The 15399-nt window shown below is 28.0% G+C and overlaps 1 protein-coding gene across 1 annotated transcript; it reads right to left on the reverse strand.

The window, feature by feature from the left end:
* Positions 1-12716: 12716 nt before the first annotated feature.
* Positions 12717-15176, reverse strand: LOC140955207 (uncharacterized). The gene is made up of 3 exons (XM_073407171.1): positions 14726-15176; positions 14371-14629; positions 12717-12932 (listed from the first exon to the last, which is right to left on the reverse strand). Exons 1-3 carry the CDS (start codon positions 14765-14767, stop codon positions 12892-12894), a joined length of 342 nt encoding a protein of 113 aa, XP_073263272.1. The 5' UTR covers positions 14768-15176; the 3' UTR covers positions 12717-12891.
* Positions 15177-15399: the final 223 nt, after the last annotated feature.

Consider the following 15399-nt stretch of genomic DNA (forward strand, 5'->3'; position numbering starts at 1 on the left):
CACGTCTTAAACATACGTCACATACACTCTTGTTTTTAAATATATTTTATGCTTAATAACTCTTTCAATCAACCTAACACATTTAAATCTAGTATAATTATTATACTTCAAACATTTAAAATGTTCTTAATTTTTTTAATATCTTTTTATATTATAAAAAATATTAATATTGACCCGCTATATCCCTATAAGCAATCCGGCGTCTTAAACATACGTCACGTACACTCTTGTTTTTTAATATATATTGTGCTTAATAATAAAGACACTAGTTAAACAGTGCACAGTAATGCACTGTTCACCTTTTTTTTTTCAGGGTATTAAATTTTTTAACATTTTTTTTTTAAAAAAAAAACACTAGTTTAAAGTGAATTAAATTCACTCGTACTGTAATGTGAACAATATTTTTTTTCCCGAAAAACTAGTATAGAGTGAATTAAATTCACTCGCACTGTAATATCAATTTTATACTTGATAATATTTTATCTACGCTAAAAAAATTATGAAAACTGTAATTCTTATCAGATAAATTTTGTACATAATGGAATTATAAATAGTTTAATGGAATAATAAAAAATATTTTATAAAATATTTTTTATTTCATGATGTAATATAAGTAATTAAATTTACAATATTTAAATTAAAAATCATTAGTATAAATATATATATATATATATATATATATTATATATTATTTTATAACCTCAATTTGAAAAGCATTTTTTTAACCAAACACATTAAACTACTTTTTCTTCAACCTCAACTTCAACCACAGTTTTAACCAAACACCTATTTTTTCAAACCAACCTCAACTAAAAGTACTTTTTATAAAACAACTTTTTTTAAACCACAACCACAAAAGCTACCGCAATACCAAACACACCCTATATCGGCCACCTTAAAAGTTTACTCCGACCGGCCATATGGTGGATGATCTCTAGCATTAGGCCAGAATTCTATCGACACGGGGGATTTTTTAATTCTTAATTGACGCTACCATGTTCTATAACCATCTTCGACGGATTTTCCAGAGACTGCATTCTGTATATTCTCATTGTTGTATGCGAGCGAATGTTTTTAATTATACTTTTTTCCCGGCCAACGAAATTGGGATTCAATTTACTATCTATAACCATGTTAATATCCTACTCCCTGACGTTTTTCCATCTCTCACCGGAACCCAGCTTAAGAAAAAACTTGATTGGTTAGGCGGGAAAGAAAACAAGAAGAAAAAACATGATCTCGTACTGACACAACGACATGGTCGGCGGTGAGATGGACCTCTTTCTGCTCCCTCTCAGCCCCTTGCCTTCGCTTGATCTCCTATTTCTGCCCAATGATCCGCTACAAAAGCCAACCAAGAGACATGAAGAATCGAGATGAAAGGCAGAGAATCTCCTTTTCTTGATATTTACAAGCAGTGAGATATCTCTACAGGTTAGATTTGTTAAAAGTGGAAGCGAATATATCCTCTCAATCATAACTCATACCTGAGATGGGTGAGCTTGAATTCGAGAGAGGACGGAGAGACCTCAAAGATATCTTCCTCTCTCACACACACAAAAATGGGTCTCTGGTTTCAAACATTTCAAGATATAAAAATTAAAATACCATGTTCGTTGAGGGAATGCTCCGGACCTTGTACCGCAGATGCAGTCAAGGCGGTTTCTCTGTAATGTTATAGATCTATGGAGTAAGGCGGTGGGAACAGTGATGCGCACCGTTTCACTCGGGTTATATTTTGTTTTTTAACATTTTAAGTTCTTGTGATTTTATTATCACATTAGCTAGGTCCTTATAGTTTTGTTATATTCACTTCACTCCCTAACAAATTGATTTTAGTCTCTAGCCGCAGCTCATTCCCCCTTTCTCTTCTTTTTTTAAATCTTCTAGATCTACTATTTTTAAAATTTTAAGAAAAAATATTTGTTAAAATATATCGAAATACAATATATGTAGCCCAAGACAATGATTAGAAGTTACTAGCTTTGATACCCGCGCGATGTTGCGGTTCATTTTTTTTATATAAAAAATATTAAAAAAAAATAAAAATTTAAAAATCTTAGGTTTGGCTACAATGTCTGACCTAAGAGTAATATTTATAATATTAATAATAAAATTAAACTTGCATGACCCAAGTTTAAGTGAGCCTGACTGTAACACCGGACCTAAGAATATTGGATGTGGGTCTGGCTATAAGGTCGTATCATAAAAGTGTGATAATTAAATAGATTAATTAAAAAAACAAAGAAAAAAATCAACAGAAAGGAAAAGACTAATAAAGAAAAAGAAAAAGAAATTGAATTAATTGGTTAACCCTTTACACCAGGTTACCCCGTAAAACCTGAGATTTGCGTCATGAAAGTTTGATAACTAAATAAAAAAAAATGACGGGTTTACCCAGAATTAACCGAGTTAACCCGTCAAGCCCAGGATATGTGTCATGAAAGTCTGATAATTAAATAAAAAACGTGGGGAAAGTTAATTTAACAAACTAAAGTTAATTTAATATAATACAATATAATAATTATTATAATGAAAAAACGTGGGGAAAGCTAAAGCTAAAGCTAAATTTTCAATCAACTTAATATTAAAAAAATAGATTTAACAAAGATAATTTAAAAAATAAACACGTTGGGGAAACACTGCAGTCAAACAAAAATCATGTAAGGGAAACACTGTAGTAATCCATAATTTTTTTTTCTTTTTTAAAAAAAGCTACAAAGCTAAGTTCTCAACCAGCTTAATATATAAAAAAAACCGAGATCTGTGTAATGAAAGTATGATAATTAAATTAAATTTTGTTTTTCACATTAACAAACTAAATTAAACAAAAAAAAATTCATTAAAAGAAAAAAAAATGTAAAGAAAAAAGCAAAAAAAAAAAAAATGGGTAAAAAAAAAAAAAAGAGTCAAGTGTTTCATTGTATGCACAATGATACATTATATGTAAAAAGTAGAAGAAACAAAAGTGAGGAAAAAAAAAAAAAAAGCTACTACAGTGAAAAACCCACGCGTTAATAAAAACATGTAAAAAAAAAAGATAAAAAAAGGTACTATAGTAAAAAAAAAAATTTAAAAAAAACAAAAGCAAAAGCAAAAAATAAAAAAAGAAAAACTACTACATAAAAAAAAACCAAAAACAAAAAAAAAATGTCACAAAAGAAAGAAAGAAAAAAAAACAGCCTAAATAAATAAAAGACGTGGGGAAGCTGCAATAATTTCCCCACACCTTTTAGTATATTACTTAGTACTACAAGAAACTTTTTGCACATTCATGAAAATCTAATAATCAATTATTCATAAAATTATTTATTTATCGTGGGAGATATTTTATCATTAAACCGCCACTTCATAAACATCTAAATACCATGGCCTTGTTTAATTTTGTGATACAACCGTATTTTTAAATATTTTTTAATTTTTTTAGTTTTTTAATTGTTTTGATGTATTAATATAAAAAATAATTGTTTAAAATAAAAAAAATATATTATTTTAATATATTTTTAAATAAAAAAAAATATTCAAAAAATAATTGTCTCTAAGACTACTACCATATTTTAGTTGAAAAAATCAGTTGGAGTCTTGCTTGTATTAGGGATAGAAAAAAATTACGATAGGAAAATAATTATCCAGAATGGAGAGGATTGGAGAAAAAAACCTATGGCAAGGCTACTAACTATGTAAAAGTATAAAAAACAACGAGGAAAAAAGGTTTAGCTGTTCAACCATTCACTTTCAGATATTATTATATGATCGAATTCTTTAATGTCAATTTGTCAAAATGAAAACACTTTATTTATTCTTTCCAACCAGCCTTACTATTGGCTCCCGCTGGCTCGCGCCCTTTTCCTCTGCAACTTCTAAGCAGCTACTCCCATCTCTCTCTCATAATACAGGTTAACGAGTCCGACTCCGAGTCAATAAATATCAAGTTTTCCATAAATGATCGAAGTTTTGCATATGCTTCGGATACAACAACCATACCCGTTCATGAAATTTTATTTTATTGCAGCCTCCTCTTGTCAATTGTTAGTTGGCGTGTAATGATGCCCGACAGCGAAGGGTGCGGTCACCCACAAGCCTCACGCTCTGGGTATCGCTCAAATGCGACAGCTCACCTAAAGATATCGCGCGATCACCCTGCGAGATCGCACGATTTGATTTTTCCATTCAAAAAAAGACAGTACCCACTCCCCGCGGGCCCCGCACCATTTTGTAATATAATAGAGAAGTCGAATGCCCTTTTTATTTTTTTTGTGTTTTAAAAAAAATTAATTTTTTTTTAATTTTTTTATTAATTTTAAATTAATATATTTTTAGTATTTTCAAATTATTTTTAAATACTGATATCAAAAATAATTTTTTAAAAATAAAAAAAATATTATTAATATATATTTTAATATAAAAAATTATTTAAAAAACAATTATAACCATGTTAACAAACTCATCGTGTCGGTCAACTATTCACTATGGCCAAGAATTCCAAGAGGTTTTTGTCCAAACCAGCAGGGTTGACAAAAGCAAAATGACACGAGGAGAGGAAATTACTGTAGTTTTGCTTTTCATATATAGTCAGTGGCGGAGCCACGTACGGATATGGGGCAATTGCCCCCTTAATTTTTTAATATTAGGAAATTAATATAATAGGTTGATAGAGTTCAATACATGGAAAAGTAAAAAAAATGGAAAGTTATAGACTATATAATATAGTAGATGCTGTCTCCGCGTGATGACGCAGGCTTATGACATGTTTTTCTATTATCATGATTTTGTGAAAAAATTAAAAAAAATTATTTTAACTCACAATATTTTTAAGAAATAAACTATAAAGTTGAATTGTTAACCAACTTAATATTTTAAAAAATAAAATGAATAAAGAAAATTTTGAAAAAATAATCATAACAAAAAAAATCATGTGGAGAAATACTATACTAATCTATAGTGTTTTAAAGAAAAAAACTACGAAGCTAAATTCTCAATCAGCTCAATATAAAAAAAATAAAAAAAAAAACAAAATGAAAAAGAAAACCATGCAAGGAAACACTGTAGCAATCTATAGTGTTTCATGAGGATATCTACTATTGTAATTATCAACCAGCTCAATATTAAAAATAATAAAATAGATAAAAAATAATTTGAAAAAAATCATAACAAAAAAAAAATCATGTGGGGGAATACTGTAGCAATCCACAATGTTTTAAAGAAAAACTACAAAGCTAAATTCTCAACCTGCTCAATATTAAAAAAATAAAATCGACAAAGATAATTTAAAAAAAACAAAAAAATCATAAAAAAGAAAAAAAAACATGTGAGGAAACATTGTAGCAATCCAAAGTGTTTTAAAGAAAAAAAAATTACGATGCTAAATTCTCAACCAGCTCCATATTAAAAAAATAAAATCAACAAAAACAATTTTGAAAAAAAATGAAAAAAAGAAGAAGAAGATAATTTTGAAAAAAAAACAAAAAAAATGAAAAAAAAAAACATATGGGAAAAGTTAAAGTTGAATTCTCAACCAGTTTAATATTAAGAAAAATTAACAAAGACAATTTTTTTTCAAAAAACAAAACATGTGAGGAAACACTGTAACAAAACAAATATCATGTGGGGAAACATTATAACAATCCATGGTGTTTTTTTTTTTATAAAAAAAACACGAAGCAAAATTCTCAACCAGCTTGATATGAAAAAAATAAAATCGACAAAGACAATTTAAAAAAAAAGACAAAAAAAATCATAAAAAAAACATGTGGAGAAACACTGTAGCAATCCACAATGTTTTAAGGAAAAAAATTACGATGCTAAATTCTCAACCAGCTCCATATTAAAAAAATAAAATCAACAAAAACAATTCTGAAAAAAAAAACAAAGAAATGAAAAAAAAGAAGAAGAAGATAATTTTGAAAAAAAAGCAAAAAAAAATAAAAAATAAAAAACATATGGAGAAAGTTAAAATTGAATTCTCAACCAACTTAATATCAAAAAAATTGATAAAGATATTTTAAAAAAAAAACATGTAAGGAAACACTATAACAAAAAAAATATCATGTAGGGAAACATTGTAACAATCCACGATATTTTTTTTTTTAAAAAAACACGAAACCAAATTCTCAACCAGCTTGATATGAAAAAAATAAAATCAACAATGACCATTTTGAGAAAAAAAAAAACCATTTAAGGAAATGTTTTAAGAAAAAACTACAGAACAAAATTTTCAACCAATTCAATATTTAAATAAAAATCAACAAAGATAATTTTTTAAAAAAATACAAAAACAAATAAGAATAAAAAAAAAACAAAAAAAAGAAGAAGAAGAAGACAATCTTGAAAAAAAAAAAACATGTCAAAACCCAAAAAAAATAAAACAAATGTGGAAAAAAAAAAGAAAGAAAGGCAAAATAAAAATAAAAATAAAAGTGAACAAACAGGAAAAAAAAAACATATGGTGTGGGGAAAGCTATAGTACTTTCCCTATATCTTTTAAAGTATTAGTTAATTATTGATTGTTATTTTTTTATATGATTTTTTTAAAATTTTACTTTTACTAATAAGATGATTGAGAATTTAATTTTTATTTTATTTTAAGGATGTGTTGTTTTTTTTTTTTTAATGACATGGGGAAAAGTGTTGTAACTTTCTTCACAAAACATAGAGATGACAAAAACTAAATGATATAAGGAGAGGAAAATATTGTAGTTTTCCTTTTATATTATGGATTGTTATAGTATTTTTTATATTTATTTTATCGATAATGATATTTTTTTTCTTCCCACTTTTTTCTTTATTGCCCTTAAGAATCGGGCTAGCCATGCAAAATTTCAAAGTTGTCATTTGATTTTTTGAGATGTCAAATTCAATCTTTATTCTTTTAATTTTTAATTTTTAATTTTGTTTTTGGCTCTTTTGTTAAATTTCAATTTCATCATTTAATTCCAATTTGTGATATTTTTTAATTTGGTCCTCATTTTGTTCTATTTTTTTGAGTTCTTTTATTAAATTGATTTTTCTTTTAATTTCATCATTCAATCAAACGTTTATTTTTATTTTTTTATTTTTATTTTAATCCTTATTTTTTTATTTTTTTCTTTTGTTAAAATGACTTTTCTTTTTAATTTGACCCTTTAATCAAAAATAAATTTTCACTTTTTATTTCAATTATGGTTCTTATTTTTTTAATTATTACCTTTTGTTTTGGATCCTTTTATATAATTAAAATTATTTTTTGAATTTTAGGTTTCAACAATTAAGTGATTATGAATTGAGTTTTATAATTTCTTTAGATGAGTATTTTCATTCTAATAACCTGAGTTACAAGTTTGAATTGGACAGATTCGTTTTGTTCTTTCTTGAATTAATTTTGTCATTCTATATTTAATAGGCTAAAAATTAAATTAAATTATTTATCTTATTTTTTAAAAAATATTTTTTTCATGTTATAGTGATATATTTTTTTTATTCATCTATTATTATTATTATTTAATTAAAATAAAATCAATTTATTTAATGATTTGAATTTATAACTCATGAATTTTTCTTCTAGCTTTAAAATATGTTAGCCACTGAACATTTGTTTTATATAAAAAAAAATAATTTAACTTTGCGATAAAGCGGGTCCACTAGTAGTTTTGTTTGTTATAAATAATTGATCGAGATTTTTTTATTTACGACGTGGGGAGAGGAGGAATTCCACCTGTTTTGGGTATCAGAAAAATGATATCAAAAGACATGAATAAATGATATCAAAAGACATGAATTAAATAAAACTTTAATAAAAATGATATAAAAAAAAGAGTGATCCCGTTCATTGGTATTGTTTATTAAGTGTGTTTGGTATTATAATGCAAGATATTTTTCAAAACATTTTATAATTAAAAATATATTAAAATAATATAATTTTTAAAAAATTATTTTTGATATCAATATATTAAAATCATTTAAAAATACTTAAAAATATCAATTTAATATTTTTTTAACAAAAAATAACATTAAAAACACTTCAAAAAATATATTATAACAAAAAAACAAACACTTATTAAAAATTAGAGGTTTCAAAAAGTGAGATGTAAAGAATATGAGAGGTTTATAGTTTCAAAAGTTGAACTCCAATGAGATTAAAGTTATTTAAACAATTGAACCTTTGGCACACACTATTTCTGTCCACATAAACAAGATTTTTCTTATCATTTTCTTATTAGTTTTCTATTTATTAAGGCATTATATATTTAGATCTAATTTGCAAGTATACGAGATAAAGAGAAAGTGTTTTTGACCTTTTGCTTTCCATGTTATTATGGGAGATCCAAGAGGAATTTATAAAGTAATTTTTATTTTACAACGTACAACAAAAGGATGAGTTTAAAATGTAAACTATCTCGTTTATCTTCATCCTATTTTATCCTTAGCCACATCTATGAAATTATGTCATGTTAAAATTACATATTTAACCTCTATATTTTAAAATTAATTTATTCTGAAATCATTTCTTCAATTTCATATTAATTTTTAATTAATTTTGTTTTTTTTTTAATTTCTTAAAGGGTGAAAGAAGAAAAGGAAAATAGATAAGATGAAAGATTTTAACTAAACAAATGGTATTTTTAAAATAAAATTAAAGAAGATCAACAAAGTATTAGATTCAAAATTAAAGATGAAAAACTAAATAAAGGACCCAAATCTCATGTTGTTGTTTATTCTTCCATCTCAAAATAAAAACTATTTCTAGAATTTGGCATCAGGCAAAGTCTTGCTTAGATAACAAGATCCAAATTAACATCTCCTTCAAAAAACCAAAGAAAATTGTTTGAAGAAGGGTTGGAATCTATCTTTGTCAAATCACACAGATCCTTTTATGTCGTCAGACAAACATACGATCAATGTCAAAGGCTTTGAATATATCAAAGTCAACTCCCCATAGGTCAATCAAGGAATGTATCATCAGGCCATATTCAAATTCTCTTAAATCTTTTTTTTATAGAGTAAAGCAAAAAAGCAAAGGTGAAGTTTTGCTTATTTATGATTAATAAAGGTACAATCCACACCAAGCCTTTGCTCCTCGATATGTTTAACCATGTCCATATGGATTAAAAAAATGATTTTTTATGACTAAAACCAATGTAAAATACTGGCTCCATCATAGTAAGAGTGAACCTTTACGCACTTCGGTCCATCACAAAAGTCATGTTTTTAGCTGTTGCAGCTCGTCTAATATTTGATTGTTTTTTCAAACCAAGAATTTGCTGCTAAAACCATTGTTTTTTCTTTTGTTCATAAAACGCCTGCTAGACGAAACAATAAAAATCATTATGCAAGAACCTTGGAAACAAAGCCAATTTTATTAATAATTAAGGATATTATATGTTTGTGTTTGATTGAAAATTTCTGGCCAGAAATAAAAATTTTCAACCAATCAAAATTTGCCATGTCATTTTTATATTATTTTTACATAAAAAAGATAAATTAAAATTAAAATAAATAACATGGAGAATAAATGAGCTCTCATATATTTCTAAGCCAGGAGAAGATTGACACGTGAGATAAGATATTTGAAATTTTTGATTATAAATACAAGATTCCATAATGAAAATCAAATAAAATTATGTCAAGTGGAATTAGCAAAAGACCTGTTTGCCTCTATAAATCTCTATAAATAAAGGCTCACCTTAGACATATGAGAATAATTCTTCTTGGAGATATGAATTTTTTTCAAGACAAGCTCTTCATGCAAAAAAACTATTTCTCAAAAGCTCTCGATCCTTCTTCATATACGCTTGAAGTATATGAATAATGAAGCTCTGTTAGATTAACCCTAAAAGACTCATAAAAGTTTTTCAACAACACTTTGTAGATAAATCAAATGTATTATTCAAAGCATCAAATTTTATTTTGTAATACAAACCTAAATTTTTGTTTTTACAAAGTATAAATCTTGCTTGATTTTACAAATATATCAAGTCACCACAAATACAATTCAATAGAATAATCAGAGGATTGTTTTATTCTTTTGTAAGAACATTTTAAATAGAGATTGTACCTAATTATATATTTTAATAAAAACAAATATTTATACATGTGTGTTTGTTTAATTTCAAGTACTAAAACTTGTGTCTATAAATTCCTAACGACTTCACTGTAAAAGTCTTTACCTCTCATCACTTTCCTTCAAGCAAGAATTCCCAACAACCTCCCACTAGAAACTAGGAAAACATGATCACAATTATTGCTTCCAAAGAAAACAATAATGTTGAGTTAGTTATCGACACTTTGTCGAAGAGTTTTTAGCCTTGTCGTTGAAAACAAAATCCATCATTAAGTTGGATGTTTAAATTATGCTAATTCTCAAGCAAATGATGAGGTTAAATGCATATGGGGTGAGGTGACTCACCACTCCAAGGCTAAAACTATAAGTAACTCCTTAAAAAAAGTCAAGTGGGGCATATGGACTTTTCTTCGACACTCAAGATGACAATTTCAACAATTTACATGTGGAGACTTTCTCATATCAGCTAGCATCACCAAGCAAAGCATTAGGTTTTGACACCATATTAATAATGTTGATTAAGATTACATATTTAGAAAATCAAATGGCTAACTTTATAACACTCATCAAAGGGCTTTCAACTTCACTCAAGGCAAAAGACCACAGGATAACAAACTTGATGAGAATACTCAAGAGTATGTATGATGGAGGCCAACCTTCGATTACCAAGGCTTTTTTAAAAAGATCGTTTGGATGTTATTTAGGATTCCATAATTGGTGTACAAGGAACATGTGCGGTGTTACTAACGACATCTTCACCATAAATCAAATGAAAGGGCTTATCAAGGAGGCCATTATGGACCAAGTAGATAATTCAGTTCAACCTTTGTATTCTTATATGAAACTCGTATTTTAAAAAATTAACCTACTAAGGATGACCCTGAATTATCAACCATCAAAGTTCTAGCAATTCGATGACAAAAGAAATCCAAGGCAATATATGACTCACTTGGTGGAGACTTGCAACAATACTATAACCGATGATGATCTCATGGTAAAATAATTTATTTATTTTTTAAAGGGCAATGCTTTCGACCGATATACTAATTTGAAGTTTAGCTCAATCACTAGTCGGGTGGAATTAGAACGCGAGTTTCTTAATCATTTCTACATCACTCATCATGTTGTTAGCATGATTGAACTCACTAGCATACGTCAATAGACAGAGGATCTTGTCATCAACTACATTTATTAGTAGAAAAACCTTAGCCACAACTATAAAGACAAACTCACTAAAACTTTTATTTTGGATATGTTTATTCAAGGGATACATTGGAAAGTATGTTATATTCTATAAGGCATGAAACCTTAGTTTTTTAAATAATTGGCTACTCAAGCACATGATATAGAACTTAACATTGCTGCAGCTAGAAACTTGTTGTTACCTATGTAAAAATCTAAGAGAAACAAGCTTTAAGGTCATAAATTTAGAGATAACACTCTAAGGGTTAAGGGAAAGAACACTCTAAAGGTTAAAGGAAAGCAATATTTAATAATTAACTCTACTACTATAAAGATATCAATTATTGTTAAAAGGAATGATTGTTCAAAACATACTACTTCTTAAAATGATGAAAGGAAAAGGCCATCCTTAAAAGAGCGACATGAAAATGAGTACCCATTCCCTGGCTCGGACATATCTAGGATGCTAGATGATTTACTCGAAGCAAGTCTTATTGAGCTGTTAAAGATGAAACATCCTAAAAAACCAAACTAAATGGACAAGATTATGAAGCTATATGAGAATGGGGAAATCATTTTTTATGATAAAATACTAGCTTCTAACACCATGACTATGGTGAGTTTGGATTTGCATCAATCACTCCTTGCAATAAGTTTTGGCTTATTTGAACCTTTAAAATGTAGGCAACTTGAAAACTATTCTAAGTACAATCACATCGCCTTTTAAAGGTATCTAACCTATATGATTGTTCATATGGTTAAAAAAAAAAACTTGACTACACAATTATAATATAAAAGCATAGGTAACAAGATGCAAGTAAAAGCAAAATATAAACTTTATTGATAAATAAAGAAGAATTATATTGTATCAAGTGTGTGTTCTTAATGTACTAAAACTAAAAACATTTCAAAATAAGAAATAATAAGAAAAAAAGGGTCCAAAATATGACAAATTGTTGGAATCCTATGGTTTTCAATTATATCCTTCTAAATTCCTTTGTTTGGTCTTCGTTAGCCCTTTTAATTCTTGAAGAATGGTTGCGTCAACTTCACTTATCATAGAGAAAATAGATATTGTATTGATCTTTGCCCAAATATTAGAGGATGCAACTTTTCTCTTAGAAAGTTCTTCCTCGCGCGTCTTCAAAGTCAAAGTTCTTCTATATTTCTTACCCCCTCTATCCCATTTTTATAAGTACTTTTATAATTTTAGTTGCTTTATTTGATATTTTGAAAACCAAGGTTTTATAAATACTAAATATATTATTGTTTCTTTCACTACCTTTTAAATATTCAATGATGCATGGAAGTTTACATAACTTAGGAGTAGAAAAAGAATAATATACTATAGTCAACACTAATTAACATACTAGTAATATTTTTTTTATATTCCGCAAAAAACCAATAATAATGAAAAAAAGGAAGTACTAATTAACATATTATATCAATAAGGAGTGGCCTAGATTCATCTTTTCCTAACAATAGTAGCTTACATCAATTGATTATAAATCAATTCATAATTTTATTCTATAAATGCGAAGGTTCACATGCAACCAGCATTATTATAACAATATTAAGCAACAATGTTGTTCCTACAATCCACAAACTTGGTGAACAATTCTTACTTATATATATATATATATAGAGCAACCTTTGAAAATCGTAATAGCAACTTATCTTCGATCATCATCCTCGACTAGAAAGCAAACTATTCCTGCAAACAACATTTGAAAGGTTATAAATTATTTTAAAAGTTTTCTTTAAAAATTAAGCATTTTATCTTAGTTGATGATTACAATAATTAGGTTAGGTTTTTTAAACTTATTAGTAACAAACTATAAAGGCTTGCTATTTTTTCTTGGAACTAAGTGAATTTACTAATGAGGTTACCGCTTTTTTTTTTCTCTATTAATTTTTTCCTTTCCAAATTTTCTATGCATTTTACTTGAATTAAATATATTATATTGCATTCGGAGTTTTATCCTAAATTAGCACAGTAGAAATAATATTTTTCAAACTACTATAGTTGAGAAAAACTTTCCCAAACTAGCATAATTGCACAATTAAATTATATGCGTCTCACAGTCATTTTTTTTCTTTTTATCAAGAGTGTGTAATAGCCACTGAATTTTTTCTTGCATCTAGTATGTGTATTACACCCTCTAGGTCATTTTTTTTTTGTATTTGGTGCATGTAATACATGTACTGGACACAAAACAATTGAGTGGTTGACGCATGTAATGATAATGATTGTTGTTGTGATAATAATGGTGATGATAATACTGTTGATAAAGTTGTTGTTACATTGATAACCAAGTGGGGGAGGAAAATGATATTGGAAATGGTCATAGTGGTGAGGTGGTGATTTTTGTTATGACGGTAGTTGTATTAGAGGATTATAGTAAGATAATGATAAAATATTTATTGCATCAGTAATAAGATGGTAGTTACATTGATATTGATTATATAGTGGGGTGGCAATGATGATGAGATGATGATGGTGGGGTGATAGTCAAGTGGGGGACGCAAATGATATTGATAATAGTTATAGTGATGAGATGGTGGTCTTTGTTATGGTAGTAATTATATTGTGTTAAATGATTATAGTGAGATGATGATAAAATATTTAATAAAAAAGATGACAGCGTATTGACATTGATGGTGATAGTTTGTATGGGGTGGTAGGGATGATGATTATAGTGATGGTGATGTAGTAGTCAAATGGGAAAGGTAAATGGTATTGGTAATGGTAAAAATGATAAAGCAGTGAGGTGGTGAATTTTGTTGATGCGATAATTATGTTAGATGATTATAGAAAGATGATATAAAATATTTAATGCATTAGTAAAAAAATAGTAGTTGTATTGATATTGATAATGATACTGATTACGAGGTGATGATAGTAGTTGTTATGATGATAACAATAATTGAACCAGTAATGATTGCAAAAATTGTTATGAATTTAGTAAATATTGTTAGTTAATACTAAGAAAAACATTTTCTACACCATAGAGTTAAAATATTTAATCTGCATCTATACTACTTATGTTTTAGTATTTGTTTTGCAATGAACGGAGAAAATATTTTCCTCCTGAATATTTTTAGCAAAACAAATAAACCCTTAGATGTGAGAAGGGGTTTCGAACACCAACCTGAGAGATCAGCAGCTTTACCGAAATCCTTCTCTTCTCTGGCTTTCAAGATCTTGAAGATGATATTGAGGCGAAATTGAACGTTGTCACTTGCAAGAGATATAAGTTCAGTCTCCGTTTTGAGCTGATCACATTCTGATTCAATCTCTACAAACCTTTCTCTCATTTCCTTTTGCCCTTGTCTGATGCTTACTTGTTGCTTACTAATCTCTTCCATCTCTGCTTTCAGCCTCTTTATTTTTCTATTTACTCCTCTTTTCTGGGAAATATGTGTTTACCAAACAGATAAATTTATCGTAAGAGAAAAAGAACATCAACATGGATTTGAATTTCAAGAACATAGAAGAACCCATACCTCACGATTTTCGGAATGCTTTGTATGCTTGCTTGACACCATTGATAATCCTCTCTTGGCCTTTTCAGCTAGTGCTCTCGATTGTTGGCGAGGACGAGTTCCCTCTTGTAGGGAGTGGCATTTTATAGACAGAGAAGATGCTCATGACCCCGCTAAGAAAGCACTGATCTGTTGCTGTTGACAAGTTCTAATTGGACAAAAGATCTTGAAGTGTTGATTAAGTATGGTAGTCTTCAGACCGAAGTTGGATGTTACGAGCAAGATGATGATAGTTCTCACCGGTCCAAAACCAAGTTCTGCACAATTTGTCAATTTGACAGTTGGGAATCGCGCGACAGTCGACTCTTTTCTCAATAGCAAGTTTACGCGGTTTCACCGTTTCAAATAGAAACGTATTATGCATGTAGGCTATCCTTGTTCCCATCACTTGTAATATCCGATGCTCACAAGTGTAGTAGATCCAGAAAAGAATATTAATCTTAATTAATTTATAAATTGATTTGAGAATATTTTTTATGATCAAATTAGAAAACACGCAAGTATAAACAGAGAAATTGACATGAAGGGAGAGACACGAGCCTTTTCCACGAATGGGGTGCAAAAATTCTATTTGATCTCTCAAGATTCAACTTCTTTCTTTTCCATCCCTATTCCTTTATGTTATTATATTTTAG

The sequence above is a fragment of the Populus alba genome, chromosome 1, assembly GCF_005239225.2.
Source record: "Populus alba chromosome 1, ASM523922v2, whole genome shotgun sequence".
NCBI classification, from domain to species: Eukaryota; Viridiplantae; Streptophyta; class Magnoliopsida; order Malpighiales; family Salicaceae; genus Populus; species Populus alba.

Coding starts and splice junctions, on each gene's coding strand:
- LOC140955207 (XM_073407171.1), bottom strand. CDS start 14,767: ATGGTGTCAAGCAAGCATACAAAGCATTCCGAAAATCGTGAG. Junction 14,630..14,725: donor AGCATTCCGAAAATCGTGAG/GTATGGGTTCTT, acceptor CATATTTCCCAG/AAAAGAGGAGTAAATAGAAA. Junction 12,933..14,370: donor TAAAGCTGCTGATCTCTCAG/GTTGGTGTTCGA, acceptor TGTTGTTTGCAG/GAATAGTTTGCTTTCTAGTC.